The sequence below is a fragment of the Trachinotus anak genome, unplaced genomic scaffold (genome assembly GCF_046630095.1).
Source record: "Trachinotus anak isolate AG129_WGS33_773 ecotype Australia unplaced genomic scaffold, CSIRO_AGI_Tana_v1 ptg000013l, whole genome shotgun sequence".
NCBI lineage: Eukaryota > Metazoa > Chordata > Actinopteri > Carangiformes > Carangidae > Trachinotus > Trachinotus anak.
The window spans coordinates 29,090,490-29,111,758 of NW_027273864.1; the positions used below are offsets into that span (position 1 = coordinate 29,090,490).

General features: G+C 41.1%; 1 protein-coding gene across 7 annotated transcripts in view; it reads left to right on the forward strand.

Moving 5' to 3' along the window:
* Window positions 1-21,269, forward strand: part of LOC139630231 (dedicator of cytokinesis protein 3-like) — a 197,117-nt gene that overhangs the window by 92,327 nt on the left and 83,521 nt on the right. For all 7 annotated transcript variants that reach the window (XM_071493462.1, XM_071493465.1, XM_071493467.1 and 4 more), the window contains 2 exons: window positions 11,837-11,892; window positions 16,840-16,936. In XM_071493462.1, the coding sequence (XP_071349563.1) occupies window positions 11,837-11,892; window positions 16,840-16,936 (153 nt within the window). The remainder of the gene's footprint in view (window positions 1-11,836; window positions 11,893-16,839; window positions 16,937-21,269) is intronic.

Genomic DNA, 21,269 nt, shown 5'->3' on the forward strand with positions numbered 1-21,269 from the left:
CTCACATCTGCATGTTTTTGGAAATATGACTCATGATAAAACATATTCTCTGTAATTGTCTGATTCAAGTTCTTACCATGGTCTAATATTAAACAGGAAACAAAAACTGCAGTACTTAATAATTGCAGTTTATCAGCATCCAAGTATTGTAGTAGTATCTAATCAGGAGATGTGTAGCATATAGTTCGGCCCAAGAGCCTGTATTTTGTTGGAAATGTGGAAAATCACAGTTGCTTGATATAGTAACTGCTGACATAAGTATTCAAATCAAGTTTAGTTTTTCTGCGTGTCTGTGTTAACTGCACTGGCTGATCTGGGCTGGCTGTGTTTACCTGCTCTCTCTCAGCAGAGGTTTGGGCTTTTTGTCAGACTTTGTGGTGATACTCAGCACACTGCCCTCCATGTAATTTCTCTCAGAATAACACTGCTGCCATGTAGAGTAACACGGGCCCAAAGCCTGACATTTCTCATCAGTCCCACTGTAAACTGCTAATGTTGAGCTAACAAAGGTCTTCACAGATGTTTGCTCTCCCTCCATCCTGACCTTTAAATGTAGTTCACAATTTCTCTTTAGATGAAAAGCAGCAGCAGGGCCAGCTGCCCAGATACAGTCGGTTCCCTGAAGATGTTGTATGAAACGTGTTGTGTTTGTGTTTGTGTGTGACTTTGTGTGACATGTAGGAAGAGACACTGTTGACATGAGTTTTGTTGGAAATCATCATGAATTGGGGAATAAGTCTAAAATATGTTTCTGTATGTTTGTATGTCTGTATCTTTTTTTAGAAAAGACACAAACAGAAATGTGCGTGTGTGTGTGTCTGTGTGTCTGTGTGTGTGTGTCTGTGTGTCTGTGTGTGTGGCTCTCTGATGTCACTGATGCACCTCCCACTGCAGGACAGTGAAGGACATTACGTTTGTGTGTGAGGTGACTGCTGATCAACTCTGCCAAACTGAATACACACCTGTGTGCCAACTGCTCTGAACCAGGTGTAAACAAACACACACTCACATACACGTGTGCACGTACAGCAAGAAGTGAGCACAATCTATCTGTCCCTCTGACATCCAGCCTAAATGCCATGTGTGTGAACGCGTGCTTGGCTCAGTGCAGTGAAAGCGACTTCCTGTTCACTCACCCTCCAGCAGAGATTAAACCAATCAGGGCTGAGTGTCAGAAACAATGAACACAAACACACATATACATGCACACAAACAAGGCCCAGTAGTTTCCTTTTTAAGCCTTAGATAGAGGGAGGGATGGATAGATAGATAGATAGATAGATAGATAGATAGATAGATAGATATTTTTAATAATATCAATTATTGCAGGTTGACTTGTTTCCACATTTCTTTGTGTTTTTATTAACAGATAAAAGTAGTGTCATGCAGAAATGCTGCACAGGCACCAGGGAAAGATCATGGTTTGGATTAAAATGAATTTATTATGGTTATGGGCACCTTCATCACCATGGTTACAATAAATAAAAAAGACACTAGGTTAAGGAGCCATGGTGATCATGGTTGAAACAATGTTGACTTTTGGAAGGAAACATGAAATGAACAGCAGTGTACTTGGTTGAAGGACAATGTGTTGTTGTTTCATCCATTGACCCCGAACTCGTCCCTCTGTTCATGTCCAGCATGGATAAATACAACCTGTCAAATACATAAAACATCACAGAGACAAATACAAAGCTCACTGAAAAAAGCTTCTTATTATACTACACTGTGTAGCATGTAACAGGTGTGAGTTTGTGTGTGTTTTCTGTCTGTTTCTGTTAGCGTGTGGTCATTTGCATGATGTGCATTTAGCTGATGCATCTGTATCATAAATGTCCTTTTAAGGAAGAGTATTACAAGCACTAAATACAAAGCAGGTGAAGGTCAGTTCTGAATCCCTGAAAATCCTGGAGTGTCACAGTTTGAAAGCAAAATATTGAAAAGAAAAAAGATGAAGATAAAAGGGAAATCAATATGAGCGTGTGTTGGTGTCTCACGCCGGGTTTTTATCACACAGGGAAGTCGAGCTCCTTGGCACAGCCGGTAACAGTGGGTATAAGAGGCTTCTCTCTGCAGGTAACAGTGCGTGGAGATCACACCTGGCCCAATACAAACGAGGTTTAGACTGTTACTACCTCTGTGCATCTGTGTGTGTGTGTTTGTAATTTAGTAAGGGACATCTATTCAAACTCAGAGGTGTTTACACTTATTTGACGTCTTTTTGGCCTCTATGGCTAAAAAGTGTTTTGTCAGGTCACTTGACCTTTGACATTTGACCTTTTAGCACCAACATTAATCAGTTCGTCCTTGAATCCAAGTGAATGTTTGTGCCGGACAAACAGAAAAAACTCAAAAACATGACACCTCTGGCCCTGAATAAATATCTAACAGGAATCTAAAGAGATAAACAAGGTACTGAGATGATACAAAAACACAAAAACATACACAAACATGTTGACATGGAGGAAAACGAGTAACAACAGTGGAACTGAAACAGTGTTTTGGTATTTAGAGACATCTCAGTCAAAATTGTTACCGAACCAAGATGCAGAAAAACTGATGTATTTGTTTGTTACACAGACCTTGTGCGTCTGTTGCACACTGCTGTCAGTTCATATCACTGTGATTTATGACTAGATGTGAAATATATTCGGCAGGATTGTCTGCAGGGTGAAACCAGCCTTACATAAAGACAGAGAGAAAAAGGTGTGAAATCTAAAACAGAACAGGACGTGTGCCCTGTCATCTCGACTCCTCCCTGCATGAGGCGAACAGCACAGCCTGGTCGCAGGGGAAACGTCTCCTTCGCAGAGGTTTTACAAAGACCCTCATTGTTAAAAAATCAAACAACAAGAAAAGATGAAGTTGTACGGTTCTACAGTTGTGATGTAATCACTGTTATTTTATCATCCAGGCCGATTCAGAACAACTGTGTGAAATTATAGAGCGGCGCACATTATGATCCTGCATGGAGCTGTATGTAGGAATTACACAATCCCTTTTCTTCCTTCCAGCAAGGACAATGAACGGAGCTGAACACAATGGACGAGCTGAGAATAGAAGAGAAGAGAATAGACGGAGTGATGGGGTTAGGGTTAGGAGACAAACTCCTGGAGGACAGTAGAAGAAGAAAGCACAGTAAACGAGAAGAAAACGAAACTGCAGTGTCTTTTCCTGTTTTCAGCTGGTGACACATCTGAACACAATGAATGACAGTTTATCACAAGCTCATCGGCAGGTGTGATGAGAATGAGATAAAAGAGGGTGTAATTACTGCACAGCAGGAGACCAGTGAAGGTGAATCAATGAACGAGAGAGAACCTACTATAAGTATGATTGTCATAAAAACTAGAATCACTGCCTCGTGGTTTTACGCCTCCACCAACCAGCCGAGTTACAGGAAACATGGTCACAATCACTCTGCCCTGCCTGAGTTACAGCACTGAGTAATGGGCAGAGGTGTTTTTGCAGAACATTATGATGTCACAGTGAAGTTGACCTTTGACCATTTGCATATAAAAATTTAATTGCTTCATTTTATTCTATAGATTTTTGAGTTAAATTGTGTCATAAGTAGGATCTGTGAATTTGTGAGTCTTTTGTGAGGTTACTGTGATCTTGACCTTTGACCTTTGAGCACAAAAATCGAATCAGTTCATTCTTTGGTCCGAGTGAATGTTTGTGCCAGATGTAATGAACTTCCCTCTGGTGTTCTCGATATATTGTACCCACAAGAGCATGAGCTCACTGTTACCTTAACCTTTGACCTTTGACCACCCAAAATCTAACCACTTCATCTTTGAGTCCAAGTGAGTGTTTGTGCTAAATTTGAAGAAGTTCAGTCAAGGGGACGGACAGATGGACAACCTGAAAACATGATGCCTCCGGGCCCTGAATAAAAATGAGGAAGACGAGGAAGGAGAATGGGCTTAAAGGGGTAGATGATCTTTGACCTTTATGACCTGAGTGGAACAAACAGATCTGAAAAAGGTGGCGAGAACAGAAAATAATATTTTAGTCATGTGAAAACATTTCCTGTGTGGCACTTTACTGGCTGACCTCTGATGAGCTCAGATCCATCTCACCCACTGCTGCTAAATGAGCTAAAACAAGGTGAAACCAGCACATTAAGCTCGACGCAGTCTGCTAATGTTTTCAACTTCGACGTGAACTTTTGTGCAGAGTTTGATAGCTTTGTGCTCTGCCGACTTTAATATGAGTTCATAAGTGCTTCAAACTCAAAATGGTTTGAAAGTGTTTTTTAATATCACATGGCCTTAATTCTCTAAGTGGTCACCACCCACTGTCTTTATAAGTGTGGATCAGTGAGGACTCTCTCTCACTTCATGCTGCTCTTTAACTTTTGGTTCCTTTGACGACCAAAGTCCTGTTACTGGACTGAAATAGAGGTTTCAGTCCTGCCTTCACTTTAGGATTATGTGGAGACATAATGTGATGCTACCACACAAACTGTGTGTGTGTGTCTGTGTTCTTGAACCTGCTTCTAATCTGGAATATTTGAGTTGTGTTTACTGAAGCCCCCTCGTCAGTTCAAGGCATCTGTCCCTGAGCTGAACTAAAACCATCTTTTTTTAGACAGATAACCTTGTGGAGATTTAATGTGGTTCCACTGCATGATGAAATGACCTGCACTCTTTATATTAGGCTGACTGGACTGTTACACATGTACAGTAACACTCTAGCTCTAGGTATCATTTTTCGTCCTGTGGTCAAAGCTGACCATACATATGTGTTTTTCTGTGCTGCCTTCAGTTCAACATATTTACACACTTCAGAGACAACAGCAAAGCCATTATGTGCTGACCAAAATAACCAAAGTGCAGCTCTAGTGGAATGGTTTGACATTTTGGGAAAAACAGATATTAACATTCTGGCAAAGCTTTAGATGAGAAGATTAATGCCACTCTGATTGTTAAAAATGAGGCTATAAACAGCAGCCAGTTATATTAGCTTAGCATAAAGACTGGAAAATAAGGGGAAACAGTTAGCTTGGCTCTGGCCAAAGGCAACAAAAGGTAGAACCTCTAAAACACTATAATTATGTCTTGTTTGTTATAGATGTACCAAAACAGTGCACCAGACCCGGCTAAAGTCAAACAGCTGGTTTTACACGTTGGTTTTATACACAACAGAGTAGATATAACATGTTAATTATTGAGCTTCAGAGGTGGTGGCAGGTGGGTTTTGTTGTCTTTGGCCAGAGCTGTTTCCAATCTTCATGCTAACCTGATCTCACAGCAGAATATTTACTGCACCACAGCGAGTGGACCGTCTCTTAAAGTTCCTCTCAGCCTGCACAAATAATCTGAACCTGAGGAACCTTTACTTCTAACAGCTCATTGGTATCTTATGTGATTATAAGTATTTGCAAATAATCACTGTTCAGCTAATTTTCCAAGAACATTTATTCATTGGTTAGTATTGTAGCCTAAGTCTTGATTACCTCAAATTTTCAGGTCAAAACTGGCATCAGAAAATTTCTCACAAATTTTCTCACAGCTGGGGGTGTGGATATGCAGAATCAGCTTCTTTACCACTGGTTTGTCTGTGTCCAAAAATGCAAAGTTAAATCATTTTTAACTGGGAGCATTTAAACCACTGGTCAGCAGTTGGGTTACAAAGACCATTAATTATTTAATGGTCTAGCAAAGAGAAAGAAAAGGAGGTGAGAAGGTGGAGCGATGAAGCAGGGAAATGCTGGTATTTTATTAAAAGCAAACATTAGCTGATACGATGTGTGACCACAGTTCCAGTCTGTTAAGTTTACAGCCATTATTGTTTTATTTTATCTTTTTCATTTTCTTCATTAAATTAATTTCACTTTTTTAAATTCCCAACATTTAAAGAGTTTCCCTGCAGTTGGTCACCTTGAGTTAAGAAGTTCATTGTGATTTTTAACTGTTTTACAATTTACAACAAATTACAACAATTTTTTTGTTTTATTATGGTTTAACTGGATTTTCATAACTTTATTTTGCCTTGAGGCGTCAAATCCTGAACACTAGAAGTCTGAAGGACATGAAAGTCAAAGTTTTATGGGCAGAAAAGCTGGCGATGTGGAGGGACGAGCAGTGGTCCAGACTGTCGTGTCATGAAGGTTAGAGGAGTCAGACAGATGGACTGAGGGTTGTAGACGGAGACATGTTGAATAATTTACAGCTGCAGTGAAAAGGGACACTCACATCAAACTGCAGAGAGACGACTGTTGTCTGCTTCATTTAAACATAATGGACCTGTCTGTGCTCACTGCTGTAATTCACTTTAGCTGGAGTTCATATGAGAACGTCTCTCATTATATATACTGCAAGTCTGGAGATGCACATTAGTGTTTCAAATCCAATTCGCCAAACTCTTTTAACTACTCAAACTTTCCTGTAAACTGCGTTTTCATCTTGATGAATTTTAGTTTTAATTGATTTATTTGTTTAATAGGGATGATGCAATTTAACACAGTTCCAGTACAAAGCATGAAACTGATGTGTTCCACAGACAGTTTATATCTATTGCTAATTTTTAACTCTTTTACCTCTTTTTACATGTAAGTCAGTTTCCGTTATCATAAAACCACAACACACTACAGTTAGGAAAGTAGAGTAAACTATTAACAACAGCAAAAACAACACATATGTTGTCAAATTGATGAAGATGTTTTCTGAATTTGCTTGTGTTTCATCTATTTGCATGTGTTTTCTGAAGCTGCAGTCTATTGAGCTCTCACGGCCACTGTACAGTTCAGAGCAAACCTTCATACAAATGGTTCTTATGAGCCTCAGTGCAAACATGTTGACATGTTTGAATGATTTAATCGCTGATGTTAACACACTAGAATCCTTAATTTAAAGGTCCCATCCAGTCTAAACGTAGATGTCCATGTGTTTGTGATTATAAAGCAGGTCTAGGTTCTATATCAATACTGTGAAAGTATCAAAGCTTCAGTCCACAGAGAAATGCACACAGCCTGTATTCAGAAACTGAGCCTTAAAACCAGCCGTCAGGACTTCTGGAACTTTGTGATGTCACAACAAAGCAGTCACCACCCTCAGCCATGCTCCAAGCCCCGCCCACCTGGACCCACCATCCAACCTTGCAGGATTTGGTTTCTCTCAGTGTTTACCTGAAATCTGCTGAATTTTCATTGCATCCCTCAGAAACCCACCAGAGCCAATACTGACTGAATAAACCGATGCACATTTACACATAATCACAGACACACACGTACTGTATGAACAATAGAGCCCATCACACAGCAGTGGTTGGGGTATTTAGGTGGATAATAAACCATTATTTGTATTTGCTTGGATTTGTCTCCTGGACAATTGTGGGGAGCAAACAATTGGCTGTTGTGAATCTTTGGTAAACAGTAAACATCTGTTGGGAGTTAGAGGCTAGAGAGGAAGGGAGAGGGGTGTGTAATTATGTGTCACTCTATTATAATCATCTTCCTCAGTCTCCCTCTCTATCTGTTTTTTCTGAGTCTGATTCTCTGCTGTACTTTTCTCTTTCTCTAAGAACAGCTCAGGTTCTTCTGTTGCCTTGTTTCCTGTTTTTCCTTTGAGTCTTTGCTGAGATGCATCACATCTTGTGTGTCGCAGTGATTGGCATCTGAAGGTCTTTAAAACACAGGTCAGAACAAGGTAGCATACAGTGTTTGCAGCTGACTGGTGCAGAGGGAGAGCGTGTTATTTGTGGGTGGATGACAGTTTTCCTGCTGCCTCTTTTGTTTTCTCCCTGTTTCTTTCTTGTTCGCTCATATTCATGCCTCTGTATCATTTATTATGCTTTTTGCTTCCTCTCCCATTGTCTTTGTCATCAGTTTATTTTTATTTCTGTAACAAGACGACCTGTTTAAGTGAACCAGTGCCTCATCAACATCAGCTGAATTAGGAACAAGGCAACACTATAACAACCTCCTGCCCATCACACACACACACACGCACGCAGTTTGAACCAGGTAGCGTCACAGAAGTGCCTGAGGTTTTCTGAATGCACTGACCTGTTAACAAACATCGACAGCTAACGAGGCAGGCACATGATGTACTCTGTGTGTGTGTGTGTGTGTGTGTGTGTGTGTGTGTGTTTGTTTCATACTACCTGGTCTACATCTGATGTCTCCACTATGTCAGCAACTCTGCTCTTTTATATATTTTTGGATGAGAAAAATGAGAAAGAACCAGTTCAGGTCTGTTCATTTTTGTATGAGTGTGTTTATCTCGGGCTCCTCCTGTGTTTCTGTGATTGCACACACGTTTTAAAAGTTTATTATAGACTGGGATCCATTTATATAAAAATCTAGTATACTGGGATGAGTCATATGACCATGAGCTGTGTTTATTGTCCAGGCTTCTATAAATCGAGACAGGTAGACAGAAGCCAGGTATGACGCTGTCCAGGAGCCCAGGAACATGTGATAATGTCTATTTTCACTGGATTATAAAAAGTTTAATTGTTTTGTGCTTTATTATATAGTTGTTGTCAAATTTCAACCAGACCTGCAAACACCCAGGACAGTTAACAGACGGTTGTGCTGTGGAAGAGTCTGGGCACTTCGACTTGTTGAAGCAGGTGTAAACAATAACATCAGCCATGGCTGCATCCATTATTGTGCCAGTAAGTCGTGGTAGTGAGTCAGCCTGCACAACTCCAGAGCCCTGGAAGTAGCTCACCGAAATGGAAAGTAGCCATTATCCATGTTGTTAATGCCACCTGTGCCTTTCCTGCTTTTACAAAAAGTCAAATTATTTTTTTGTTTTCTATGAAGCACATTTATCAGTTTAGGGTCAGCAGGGGTCTTTTAGCCTGATAAACTCTCTCTTTCTTAATAAACCCAGCATTAAACAGTGAGCTGTTGCACATTAGGTAAATTCCACTGACTTTGATGACATGACCTGGTTTAATGACCTTTAATGACCTGGTTTAAATTAAAACCAAAGTTGGAGAGCGGGAAACTTTTCCACTGTGTAAAGGCTGCCTTCTTAGACAGGAGCCATTTAGAGTCTCACATTCAAACCAACTGCAGGAGGAAGTATGTAAATTAAAGTAACGCTCTCAGTACAACAGAGTGGAAATACTCCTCCTTATGTATTATGCAGAAAAACAGCTCCTCAGTGCGTTATATTGTTGTTGTGTAATAATATAATGTGGAGCTGCTTTACATACTGTTGGGTAGTTTAATCTGTAGTGATGCAGAAACCATTAAAATTGTAATTTGCAGCTGCCAAATGAATCTGGTGCAATATTTTCCTCTGAAATGTAGAAGTTAAGAGTTGCATAAAATACAGAACCTGAGGAAAATGACAGGAAACCAGAACATTAACATGTAACATACCAATGTTCTCTGGTCTCAAATAAAGGTTAAATGCATTTACCACAGAAAAGCACGGAGTTCTCAGAGCAGGGTTGTGAGGCCAGTCTGACAATGAAGAGAACATTTCATGTCGTGACTCTGGGCAGACATGTCAGCACCTCTGGACCACTCCTGCCAAATGCATGGCTGACCACAGTTATTCTATTTCTCCTCCACACCATTGTTCTCATTTCTTTCTGCTTAATAGGTCTCTATCTATGTCTCATTCAGAAACACATTGATATTTGAGCATCAGAGGAAGGTCCTCCCCTGTGTTCCATCATGCAGTGTTGGAGCCTCAGAGGTCTTCTGACAGGCAGAGAGCAGCAGAGTACATCTCTGTCGACAGGCGCAGCAGCTGAAACGCTGCCTTAAAAACAGCAGCGTTATTATGCATGATGGCACAGGGTGGCTTCCTCTCAAAAACGCCGGAGGCTGCGCTTTCAGAGTACAGATAGGACATACATCTGTGTGCGCACACACACACAGGGGCAGAAATAACGGCACCTAAGCAGATACTGTATGTACAGTTTCTGCGTTGGTGTGCAAGCTGGCTGAGGAAACTTATAAATAGAAAACCCACACACACACAAATTCATGTACAGTAGTGTACACAAGGATGTTTTCATACCCAAACAAACAACCAAGCAAAAATACACACAGACACACACATCCAGATCTAAAATAGGTTTCCTCCTCTCTGACTCTGCTCTTCCTCTCCTCACTGAAACATGTTGTAGAGTATGAATATGAATGAAATCCCTCCAGTATGAAGGTTTCCCTCAGCAGACCTCTGCAGCACCAGCAACACTTTTTTTCCTGCAGTCACAGTTTCCATCATTTTTTCTCCCAGTCGTTTCAGATACAGAGATTCTACTTAATCACTTCTACATTTGAGAGAGAACTCAAATGTGTTTAACATTTATAGTGTGTAAAGACAAAGAAGAAGAGCCTAGAGCAAATAGTTTCATTTCAAATAGAGATAACCACCACTGCAAAAAGTGATTCTCGCTTCTACACTTGAACAGTAAAGACAGTCACAGAGCTGCACAGGCTGTTGGTGGGTCCACGCACCGGGGGCCACACATGCTGCAGAGGCATCGACTGTCATGTCAGAGACCTGTTGTGTTGCAACTTAAAGATCCCACACAGTCTAAAAGTAGATGTCCACATGTTTGTGATTATAAAGCAGGTCTAGGTTCTATATTAATACTGTGAAAGTATCAAAGCCTCAGTCCACAGAGAAATGCACACAGCCTGTATTCAGAAACTGAGCCTTAAAACCAGCCGTCAGGACTTCTGGAACTTTGTGATGTCACAACAAAGCAGTCACTGCTCTCAGCCACGCTCCAAGCACCACCCACCTGGACCCACCATCCAACCTTTCAGGATATGGTTTCTATTTTTAGTAGATCATTCAGGCAACAGTCAGCCAATCAGAAGAGAGGTGTTAAAAATACGTTTATAGAAAATGTACTTAATCTCATGTGTGACACGAAATCAAGATAAAAGAAACAAGTTTTACAGTGTTTTAATTAAAGTTGTCAGGACGTGTCTGTTCACACCTTCAACAACAGACTGTGTATCTGAATATCTACTGCAGTGAGTGGTTATAGTTATAGGATCCAGTGATATTAAAGCAAGTGAAGAGACCTGTCTAACACATTATAACCTTCACTGTATCTCACATGAATTATTGAACAGTGCACCTCTGAGACGCAGCGCGTTTTGTAGCAGTGCTGCACAGGGCAGCAGTCTTCCTACTCATACATGCTTGTTCTGTCTGTCTGTGCTACGGGCTGGGGAGAGGTGGTGTGTGTGTGTGTGTGTGTGTGTGTGTGTGAACCCAGTTTACAGTTACTTTACATTGAATGAAATAAGCTTTACTTCCTGTTTAGCCTCCTTAGCAGAATGACTCTCGGGATGACGGGGTCATTAGGTCATTCGACTGAAATATCTCGACAGATGTTGGATGAAGTGACATAACATTTTGAAATAGGCTGAGGGTGAATCCTACAGATTTTGGTGACTTTTCCTTCAGCATCCTATCATGAGGCAAAAAGCTTGTAGCATTACCGGGTTTGGTTATCTATCCTTTTCTGCCACTTATGCAGGTTCATGTTGTGCCGTCGTCAGGAGAAAAAGCAGAAAGGATGGTTTGGTCACCAGTTTTTAAAGTACAATGCATGATGGGAAGTGTTTCAGACCCACTGTATGTGAGAATGAACTGCAGGATTTTCAGTGCTATGAAACATAAAATGCAAATATAATACTAAAATGCCATTTTGTGTAAATTAAAAGACAAATTGAGACTTTTCTTTATCTATGAAAAACCAGCTGCCTCTGCCAACCTGTGCTCCTGACGGTGTGCTGGCTGCCTTATGTTAATGAAATGTTTGTGGTGCATGTCCTCATAATGATAGAAAGGATGGTTTGATTCTGTCTGAACCGTTTCTGTCTCTGTCTCTCCAGGGAGTTTTTCCAGCCAACTACATTCACTTAAAGAAAGCCATTGTCACCAACCGAGGGTGAGTTTACAAACCTTTTAACACTTTACTAAGCTGCTGTCTACATAACCTCAAATTGAATTTTGTTTAACCAAACCCTGATGGACAACATGATAGTTAACGTGTTACAGGCACCAACACCGTCATGTTGTTGAGTAACACTGGGACAAGGGACTAAAGCTAAAAGCAGCCACAGCTAATTGTACTGAGAGGAAAAATAAGTTACTGTGACAAAGTGTCCTCCACACACAGATATAATTTGACTGCCAGTTCTGATTTCCAAGATAAATGTGTCCCTTCAGCCTGATCCTTTTATCATGTTATCAATCACTTCCCTCCTTTTGTTTTGCCTCGTGCTTGAAACTGAAAGAATCCAAATCAGTTTCATGTCGCAGGCCTCTGCAGCCGCCAAACACAAGATGTTTTTGGTCTATTTCTCCAGTCTACTCTCACCGATGTCAAGCTGTGAAAAAGACCTGTGTCTAGTACACTGGGTGAGAATTGTTCATCAGTATCTTTAAGTCATTGCGGCGCTGATCTGATAAGACAACACAAGCTGAAGTTGTTATCGTCTGTCTGGGACGACGCTGCTCACAGAGCCGAGGGCCTGTTCTTCTTCTTGTATTTAAAGCCATTTAAGGGGTAATTTTAATGAAATCTAATTTTGTGTTGAGATCTTTTTTTTTTTTGAGTCCCATTCTCTCTAAATAAGGTATGAACCTCTGTGTTCCTGATTCCCTTCCAAGTTCAAGAGTACATATTTTAATACATTTGCATAATGATTGGGAAAGCTTTTTTTTCTTAACTTCTGATTAATCAGAGTAACATAGCGTGTCTCGATTTGCGTAAGAGTTTTTTAATTAAAGGCAGAGAGTAAGTTAATTGGAATTAGTGAATCTACTGTTTTAAGTAGACCTCCGGGGCAAAGAGAGACAGAGCTCTGGGTGGAGACACTTAAAGTGTGTTTTACTGAGTCAAGGAGGCTGGTGCATGATGACAAATAACAATGAGTCTGAAAGGAGGCTGTGTGTGTGCGTGTCTGTGTGTGTGTGTCTGTGTGTGTGTCTGTGTGTGTGTGTCTGTGTGTGTGTCTGTGTGTCCTATCAGACTGGAAACTGAACTGAATCACAGGTAGTGATTTAACAAATGAATGATCTACATAGCTCCCATATTTTACACATTACCAGTGTTTTATTATTCCTCTGCTCCAGAGACAGCCAGGACCAGAAGTATATTGTTTCTGGGTTGTCTGTCTGTCCCATTCTCGTAGGCACGGTATCTCTTTTTTGGCTTTGAGAGCGCAACATCTCCATAATGTCTTGAGGGAATTTCTTCAAATTTGGTAAAACATTCACCTGTGGACAAAATGATTAGGTTTTGGTGGCTAAAGGTCAAATGTCAAAGGTAGATCTAGGTTGACTAGACTTTGAGAATGGTTGGGAGCGGTGACTGCTTTGTTGTGACATCACAAAGTTCCAGAAGTCCTGATGGCTGGTTTTAAGGCTCAGTTTCTGAATACAGGCTGGGTGCATTTCTCTGTGGACTGAGGCTTTGATACTTTCACAGTATTAATATAGAACCTAGACCTGCTTTATAATCACAAACACATGGACATCTACCTTTAGATTGGATGGGAGCTTTAAGTCATCACAGTGACATATGGATATTTATATTCATTGGTTTGAAAATGTTTTCATTGTGTCAGCTCAGCCATCACTGAAACACTGACGTGCTGCAGCCTCTAGTTTCAACTCTGCGTCAAGTTGTCAAGACGTCATGAGGAACAATTTGTCAGCTGTCTGCTTTTCTGCAGGATAGATGTTCTGTAAGAGCTGACATTTACAAATATCAGAGAACAACAACCCCCGCACTTCAGGATCACACCCAGAGAGACAAATAAACCTGCAAACACATACACACTCTGCATTCAAGCTAACAGTAAGACACACACACACTCAGAGAGCAGGATGCAGTTACATACTGTACAACACGTGCATATGAAAGGTGTTTTTAAAAACACGTGTGAGTTATGAGAAAAGGAAATCAGATTTCTGTCCAGATCCAAAATATAAAATGTGAAATAACATAAATATGCTTTTCAGATATTGATGGAAGACTGTGTAACCATGACATGCAGAAAGGGAACATGTGAAAGCAGAGGAAATGTTCAGGAAATGTTCAGTTTATTCTGTCTGAAAATGTGAATTAAAGCTGGAGAATGTGTGACCTCCCGGTCCCCACCTCCTCTTAAAGAGCTGCAGGAGTGTAGTCCGAAGGAAAAATAATTTTAGAATCACCGTGTGTATAAATGTGTGTGTTGACACAGTGCAGTGCTGTGACCGTCAGTTCCCATTAAGATCAATGTGGTCAAATGACCTCTGTCCTGTGTTTGACCCTCAGGTTAATGTCAGCATATGGAGTTTGATGGTTCTCAACTCTGACACCATGTTTGTGTTTCAGAAAGAGAGAGTCCGAGTGTGTGTGTGTGTGTGTGTGTGTGTGTGTGGGTATCAGAAACATGCATCTTATCTACAGCCATGTTAGTATTTATTCATTCAAAATGTTACTGAAGTTAAAGCACCAAATTATTATCAGCAAAATGTACTTCTAGTATCATTTTTACTCATTATACAGAAAAACTCTCAGAGTTTTTGTATGATAGATAGTACATTGTACTTTTGGATACTAGTTTTGTAATTTGTCCGAGTTTAGGTACCTGACACATACAGCTTAGTTTCATAGTAAATCACTGCATCATGTATTATAATTAGTAGCTAAAGCTGCCAAGCAAAAAGTACTATTTCTAAGTAATACTTCAATCTGTAGTGGAGTAGAAGTATAAAGTAGCATGAATTAAAAATACTCAAATAGAAAGTAGGAGTAGTATCGAGGTACTTGTACTTTATTTAAACACAGTATGTAACCTCTGCCCAGGGGTCTGTCAGTCAGAACAATAGCAAAAGATGGCGTCGGCTGACTGACCTGTTGTTACTAGAGCTCCAGAGAGAAGCCTGAGAGAGGAGATGTAAAACTACACTGAGATGGTTTTTGGTTCTTAAAACCACAAACATATCTTCTGATGGAGATCAACACTTTAGATAAAATACCTTTAAATATTTTGTGAAACAAGCACAGAGAAAGAAGTCCCCAGAAATCCTTCTTCAGAGAGACAGACAGTGTGTTTAAACACTTGCATAAAGAATAACAGAGGGACATACTAGAGGTACAGGAGAAACATTAGGATATATAATGTTAGGATGGAGAAAAAGTGGCGTTAGACTGACGGAGGACAGAAATGTTCAGAGAGTGGTGAGAGAGAAGAGGCTTGGTGTATGATTGGAAACACATCTGTGCACAAAAGGAAGAGAGACTAGATGAGAGAGAGGTCAGGTAAGGTGAAAAAGAAGAAGGAGAGCTGGAGATATACGCGTGCAGGTGGGGGGAGAGAGCAGGTGGAGGATGAGGGGAGAGGTGGAGGAAGGGGGGGGGTAGAGAAGAAGTTTAGGAGAAAAAGGGAAAGAAAAGAGGAAGCAGAGGTGAAATCATAGAAGAGGAGAGAAGGAGATTCGCCCTGGAGACACGAAGAGGAAACTGATGGAGATGTGCCACAACAAGGAAAAAACAATTCAAGCCTGAGAAGCGAAAGAGGGAAAGAATCAGGGAGGGAAAAAGGAGGGAGAGATTATACTGAGTGAAAAATAGAACAGAAGAAAAGAGGAGGAGAAGCGTCTGAGATACAAGTGTAACTAATGTGGGTGAAATCAGCAGGCGGCCGCCAGCTACGGCTCAGCTGGGAGATCAGCTAATCTAGCACACAGGCTTTTATTAATTAATCAGTTATGAGACAGAGAGTTGGGGGGGGGGGGGGGGGGGGTAGGATAAAGACAGTGTGTGTGAGACAGAGAGTTGCTCTAATATTCATGACTCCAGGGCTGAGACAGTGACTCAGCTTTCAGTTTTAGCGAACATCTCCCCCATGGTCAAAATTATGTACGAAGAAGGTAGAAAAGAGCGGAAGGAAAGAGTCAGCGCACAATGATTTTTCAACCCAGTGAGGTGAACTGAGGCCCTGCTCCTCAGCTGGTGCAGGAGTTCACTCGCGACACAGGAAGTCATTAGGTCAGTTATTCTGCAGGTGAACATTATCATTGCAGCACTTTTCTTTCTCATATATTATACAGTGGGGTTCAAAAGTCTGAGACCACTTCCGCAGTCGCTTGAGTTTGGGAATATAGCGAAGTCTGAATATGAAAGTGGTGGAAGAAGTATTTTGATTCCTGCTCAAATCAGTACCAGAGTTTGGATTTATTCTGTTCAAAGTAAAAGTACTACATTCAAAATTCTCTACTTTTACTTTGTAAAGAAGTGACCTTAAATGCAGGGGAACCTGCTTAAAAGGCAAATGACTGATGGAATAAAAACTTGCATCCACTGCAGAGTCATTTGGTCTGAGCGTGAGTGCTGATTGTTCCCTTCTACACTACCTACAAAAGCCTGATGTGAGTGGATGTTAGCAGGTTGTTGAACAGTGGAAAATGGATCTAAGACAATGTGCAAATCGGGAAGGGAACAGGGTTCTGGACAGATCCTGCCACAGGAAAAACAAGGTATTTTCACAGCTACACCTTAGAAACAAGCCCAAAAAAAAACTGCAGTCCACAACTGTTAATATCTGACTTTACAGAATCATCAGTTATAATAAGAGGAGACACACTCTTATGAAATGTTTGCAACATCAGTGTGTGTTTTTGCCTCTGCTGTTACAGATTAAATCGTTTGCCCACCTAGATTAGTGCTGGAGACAGTGAACCGGCCGTTCTGCCTCTGTGGTGCATCTGACTGTCACTCAATTGTTGAAGCCTAACAATGTGTAATGCAACACAGCAGGCTGGGGTGTATGGCTTACTGTTAAATGTATCTGTGGTAGAATAAAGCACATGTGTATTTCTCTGTTGTGTCTTTGTACAGGCCACATGAGACTGTGGTGCCTCTGGAGGATCCCATCGTCACTGAGGTGACATCAACACTGCAGGAATGGGCCTTACTGTGGAAGCAGCTCTATGTGGTAAGCACCACAGAATGAGACACTGTGTGTTTCACTGCAGACTTTTAAATTGTTCACTACACTTTGGTCACAGACAAACACACAGCAGCCAAACACTCTGAGCTGTGTTATGTCCTGTTATAGTCTCAAAACTTAAAGACAAGGCTTCAACCTGTGCTCCTTGGACCTGCGGTGTCTCTCAGGGGTCAATTCTTGGACCCATTTTGTTTTCATTTTATTAATTCTTTTCATTATTATATTTTCCCATTAGGACACTTGATGTGACAGTTTCACTGTGTGTTTTAAATTATCAAATTTAACTGGCTGAGATTAGGAGCTGGATTTTTCTTCAGTTAAATCACAGTAAAGCTGAAGTTCTGATGTTCTCCTCCAACCTTCAGCTCACGAGCCACTGACACAAAATCTTTTTCCAAAAACCTGAAATGTGATGAACACGTCAGGACAGTTGTTCAGTCTGGTTGTTTTCTGTAAAATCATGAGCCCTGCCACCATTTACTGCAGGTACTGGTGTTATTAACATTCACAGACAAGCTGGAACTTCATGACTTCAGCTTTTTATTGGTTCTTGCAGGTGTCGTTTCTCCTTTAATGTTTGATTCAGTTCAGATTGGAGAGATCCTCAGCAGCAGGTTGCTGCATCTTAAAGATGTTTAGTTATGTTTGCAGGGATGACAACTGTGACATTTTCACACACTCAGAGCTCACATGCTCAGATTCAGACGCAGAGACAGTTGAAGTGAAACATTTTGCAGAAACAGACACAAACTCTAATTCCTTTGTTTCCCGTTTTTAAAGCATCTCACATTTGCTGGAAGCATTTCTGATGTTCATGCTGAGAATCCACTGTGTAATGTCCTCGCTCCACACATCATATGATGCCATTTACTTTTATAATCGAGATTTTGTTATTCTCGTCTGTAAATGTGAGACTAGACCAGTCAGCTGGGGACAGAAGCCGAGTCCCCAGTTGTGAAAAAGCAGATTTTTGGGTAAGTGGTTAAGGTTGGGCTGAGTCCACAGGAAATGAATTCAAGGAAAATTTAATATCTAAAAATGTGTGTGTGTGTGTGTGTGTGTGTGTGTGTGTGTGTGTGTGTGTGTGAGTGTGTGAGAGAGAGAGAGAGAGAGAGAGAGCTCAGGATGTGCCACGGGTTGTGTCTTCCTCTCTTTGTATCCAGGTTTTATCTGGACCTTCTGCTCTTTTCAGGGTTTTCAGTGCTGAGTTGATCCTGTCGACAGAGAAAAAGAAAAAGATGAGAGACTTTAGTTTCCTTTATGACCATTAGAGTTGGGTTTATTTACATGAACAATATTGGACTACATGCTCACTGAAATTTAAAATTTTCCTTTTCTTTTCATTTCCTTTTTTACACACGTTTTTCTTTTATAGAAACAAAGTTGCAGAGAGTTTGAGTAATAAGGACTCACCCAATGATCCAATGACAAACTAACAATTAAGGGTCTTTTTTTAATTCTATAAATACACATTACTACTCTGTACTGTATCCTGTGGCCAGGAGCAGTGGAGGAAACACCACATGGATGTTGAGCTTGTTTGCACTCGGTCATTCGTTCGAATATATGTTGTTTTCATGAGTTCAGACCCTCAGGAGGAGATTATATTTGCTGACTTTAGGACTTGAGCTGAAAATGTTACAGCAGTAACATTCATTATATGAACATTGTAAAGGTGTTTGTGACACAGTCAGATTGTTGGAGATTGTTATTCTCACCTGTCTTTCAGATCTGTGGTGTTGATGTTAGTTTCTCTTTTAAGGACTTTCATCATTCTCTCTACCTCCTCTCTCCATCCATCATTTCTTATCTTCCTTTAATGCTATCTGTCTGCTTACCTTCTCTGTCACAGTATATGGTTTTATTAGATATCCTTCTGTATATGACTGTATAGAGGGGTGGGGATTTTGTGATTTAAACCTGGTTGAAATCTAAATCCATCACTATCTTCTTTGCACTGTCTCTGCTCTGACGGTTATTTTCATCACTCATCTTCCTCATGTCCCGCCAGTCCTGTCACTCTGGGCCTTTATTCAGAGCTAGCAGACTTTTGTCTTTGCTCCCTGCCAGAGTTGAATAGATGAAAGACAAAACTGTCTTTGTCAGGTTCTGCATGACAGATTTTCCATTTCCATCCTGAAAGACGTCCCATTAGTGACTCAGTTTTTTCACTGAAAAAGCAAATGTCCTCGTAAAGCTGCTGTAAATCTAGCAACAAGAAATGCTCCTGCTTTGTGTGCTTGGATGAACTGATAGAGGGATGGATGGTATAAATGATAAAGGTTGCACATGGCCATCTATAGTGTGTACATCATGTGTGACACACGGATGAACCCTGGAGGACAGACACATGTTGACATGCTGAATTCTCAGTAATGGATGTTCGGTGGCACCAAAGCCTGCAGAGGTGACAAATGCAGCGGAGCAGAAAGGCCGAGTGACACCCACATTTATTCTCTCTCTCTCTTACTCACACACACACACACACACACATACACACACACACACACACACACACAGATACACAGATACACGAAAGAAAAACACTTAACGTGCAATACATATGTAACCTTACATCTCTGTCTCTCAGTGTCCTTCCTTGGTCAACACACACACCCTCTCTGTGCCCTCTCTCTCTCTCTCTCTCTCTCTCTCTCTCTCTCTCTCTCTCTCTCTCTCTCTCTCTCTCTCCCCAGTGTATTGTGTACATGCTCTTTGCTCACTGCCACAGGGAATTTACACATTGCTGGATGTGAGAGTGTGCGTGAAAGAGACATACACACAAAGATAGATAGATAGATAGATAGAGAGAGAGAGAGAGAGAGAGGCAAATAAAGAAAGAGCAACCCAAAGATAGTGTCTAAGATGTACGTGTTAGGTAAAGAGAACGACTGAGAAACTGAGACGGAGGTTGACCATGAGGGGGCAGTGGTGAGAGAGAGAGGGAGAGGAGAAAACTGATAGAGGGAGCAGTGGAGTAAAAGACAGAGAAAGAAAGACTGAAGGAAACTGTTAGCTGCTGGTAAACAGAGATCCTGATGTGTTGGCTTTAAAACATCCAGCTCCCCCAACCTGGACAACCAACCACCCTCTGTTACGACCCACAGGTGTGTCTCCTGAAATAACGCCCTTACAGCAGCAGTCGTACCAGACCCTGGTTGTCATGGTTACAATAATAAACACATGGAGGGCGGCGTACCTACCTTCTTTGCCATGGTTACTATAATAACAGTGATGACTTGGTTAGGTTTGGGAGAAGATGGTGATTTGGGTTAAAATAAGATCTTCCTCAACATTAGACGATCTTTGTTGTCATGGTTACAATAATAACATCGAGCGCTCATGGATAATAGAAACAATGTAATATTCCTGTGTGTTGTTGACCCATCCATCCAGCCCAACCCCAGCATGATGCATGTTAGCATGCTGCCATTCATTAGCATGTAGTCAAAGAACCGTTGTACCAAAGTACAGCGTCACAGAGCTGTTAGCACGGCTGCCGCTCTTACACGACACTCTGCAGTATAATCGTTGTGTAGTGTATTTTCTTTCATTCTGAGTCATTGCACTTACATTGTCAACCTTCTCTGGCAGTACTCTACTCTATGTGATCATATAATCAGAGTGAATATAAAGTGGAAGGACTGAGGGAAAGAAAGAGGCCAGAAGAGGCAGAAATACAGAGGAAGATAAAACATGTATAAGAAATGACAAAACACAAAAAGCTGAATTTGCAAGAATAAGATCAAGAAATGGAAAAGAATTCAGAGACAGAAACACATTACACGGACCTCCTCTATGTTTCCTCCAAGCTACCACTCTGTCCTGTCCTTGTCATGATTATTAGTGTTTCTGGTATTCTGATCTTTTCTCTCTCTCTGTTTCTCTGTGTCTTCGCTGCTCCATCTCTCTTGCTCTGGCTCTCCCTCTATCTCAGTACCCTCTTTCGTTTTCTGCTTCTGCCTCTTCATTCCTTTGTTTTCTCATTGTCTAATTTTCTCCCCCCCTGCTGTCTCTTACATTCTGATGTCAAAGCATATAATACTGTGTGTGTGTGTGTGTGTGTGTGTGTGTGTGCGCACATGGAGGGGAATGAATGTGTGAGGGGGGAGGCAGAAGGAGAGGGAGCGGTGACAACCAAACAATGATGGAGGGATGTGAAGACAGGGATAAACACAGAGGGAGACATTTCTTTGCTGTGAAATTTGCAGACAAGTGTGTGCGTGTCTGTTTGTGTGTGTGTTTGTGTCTGTTTGCTTGTGTGTGTGAAACCAGAAGGAGAGAAAGTTAAAAAAAAAGGAGGGGACAGGACAGACAT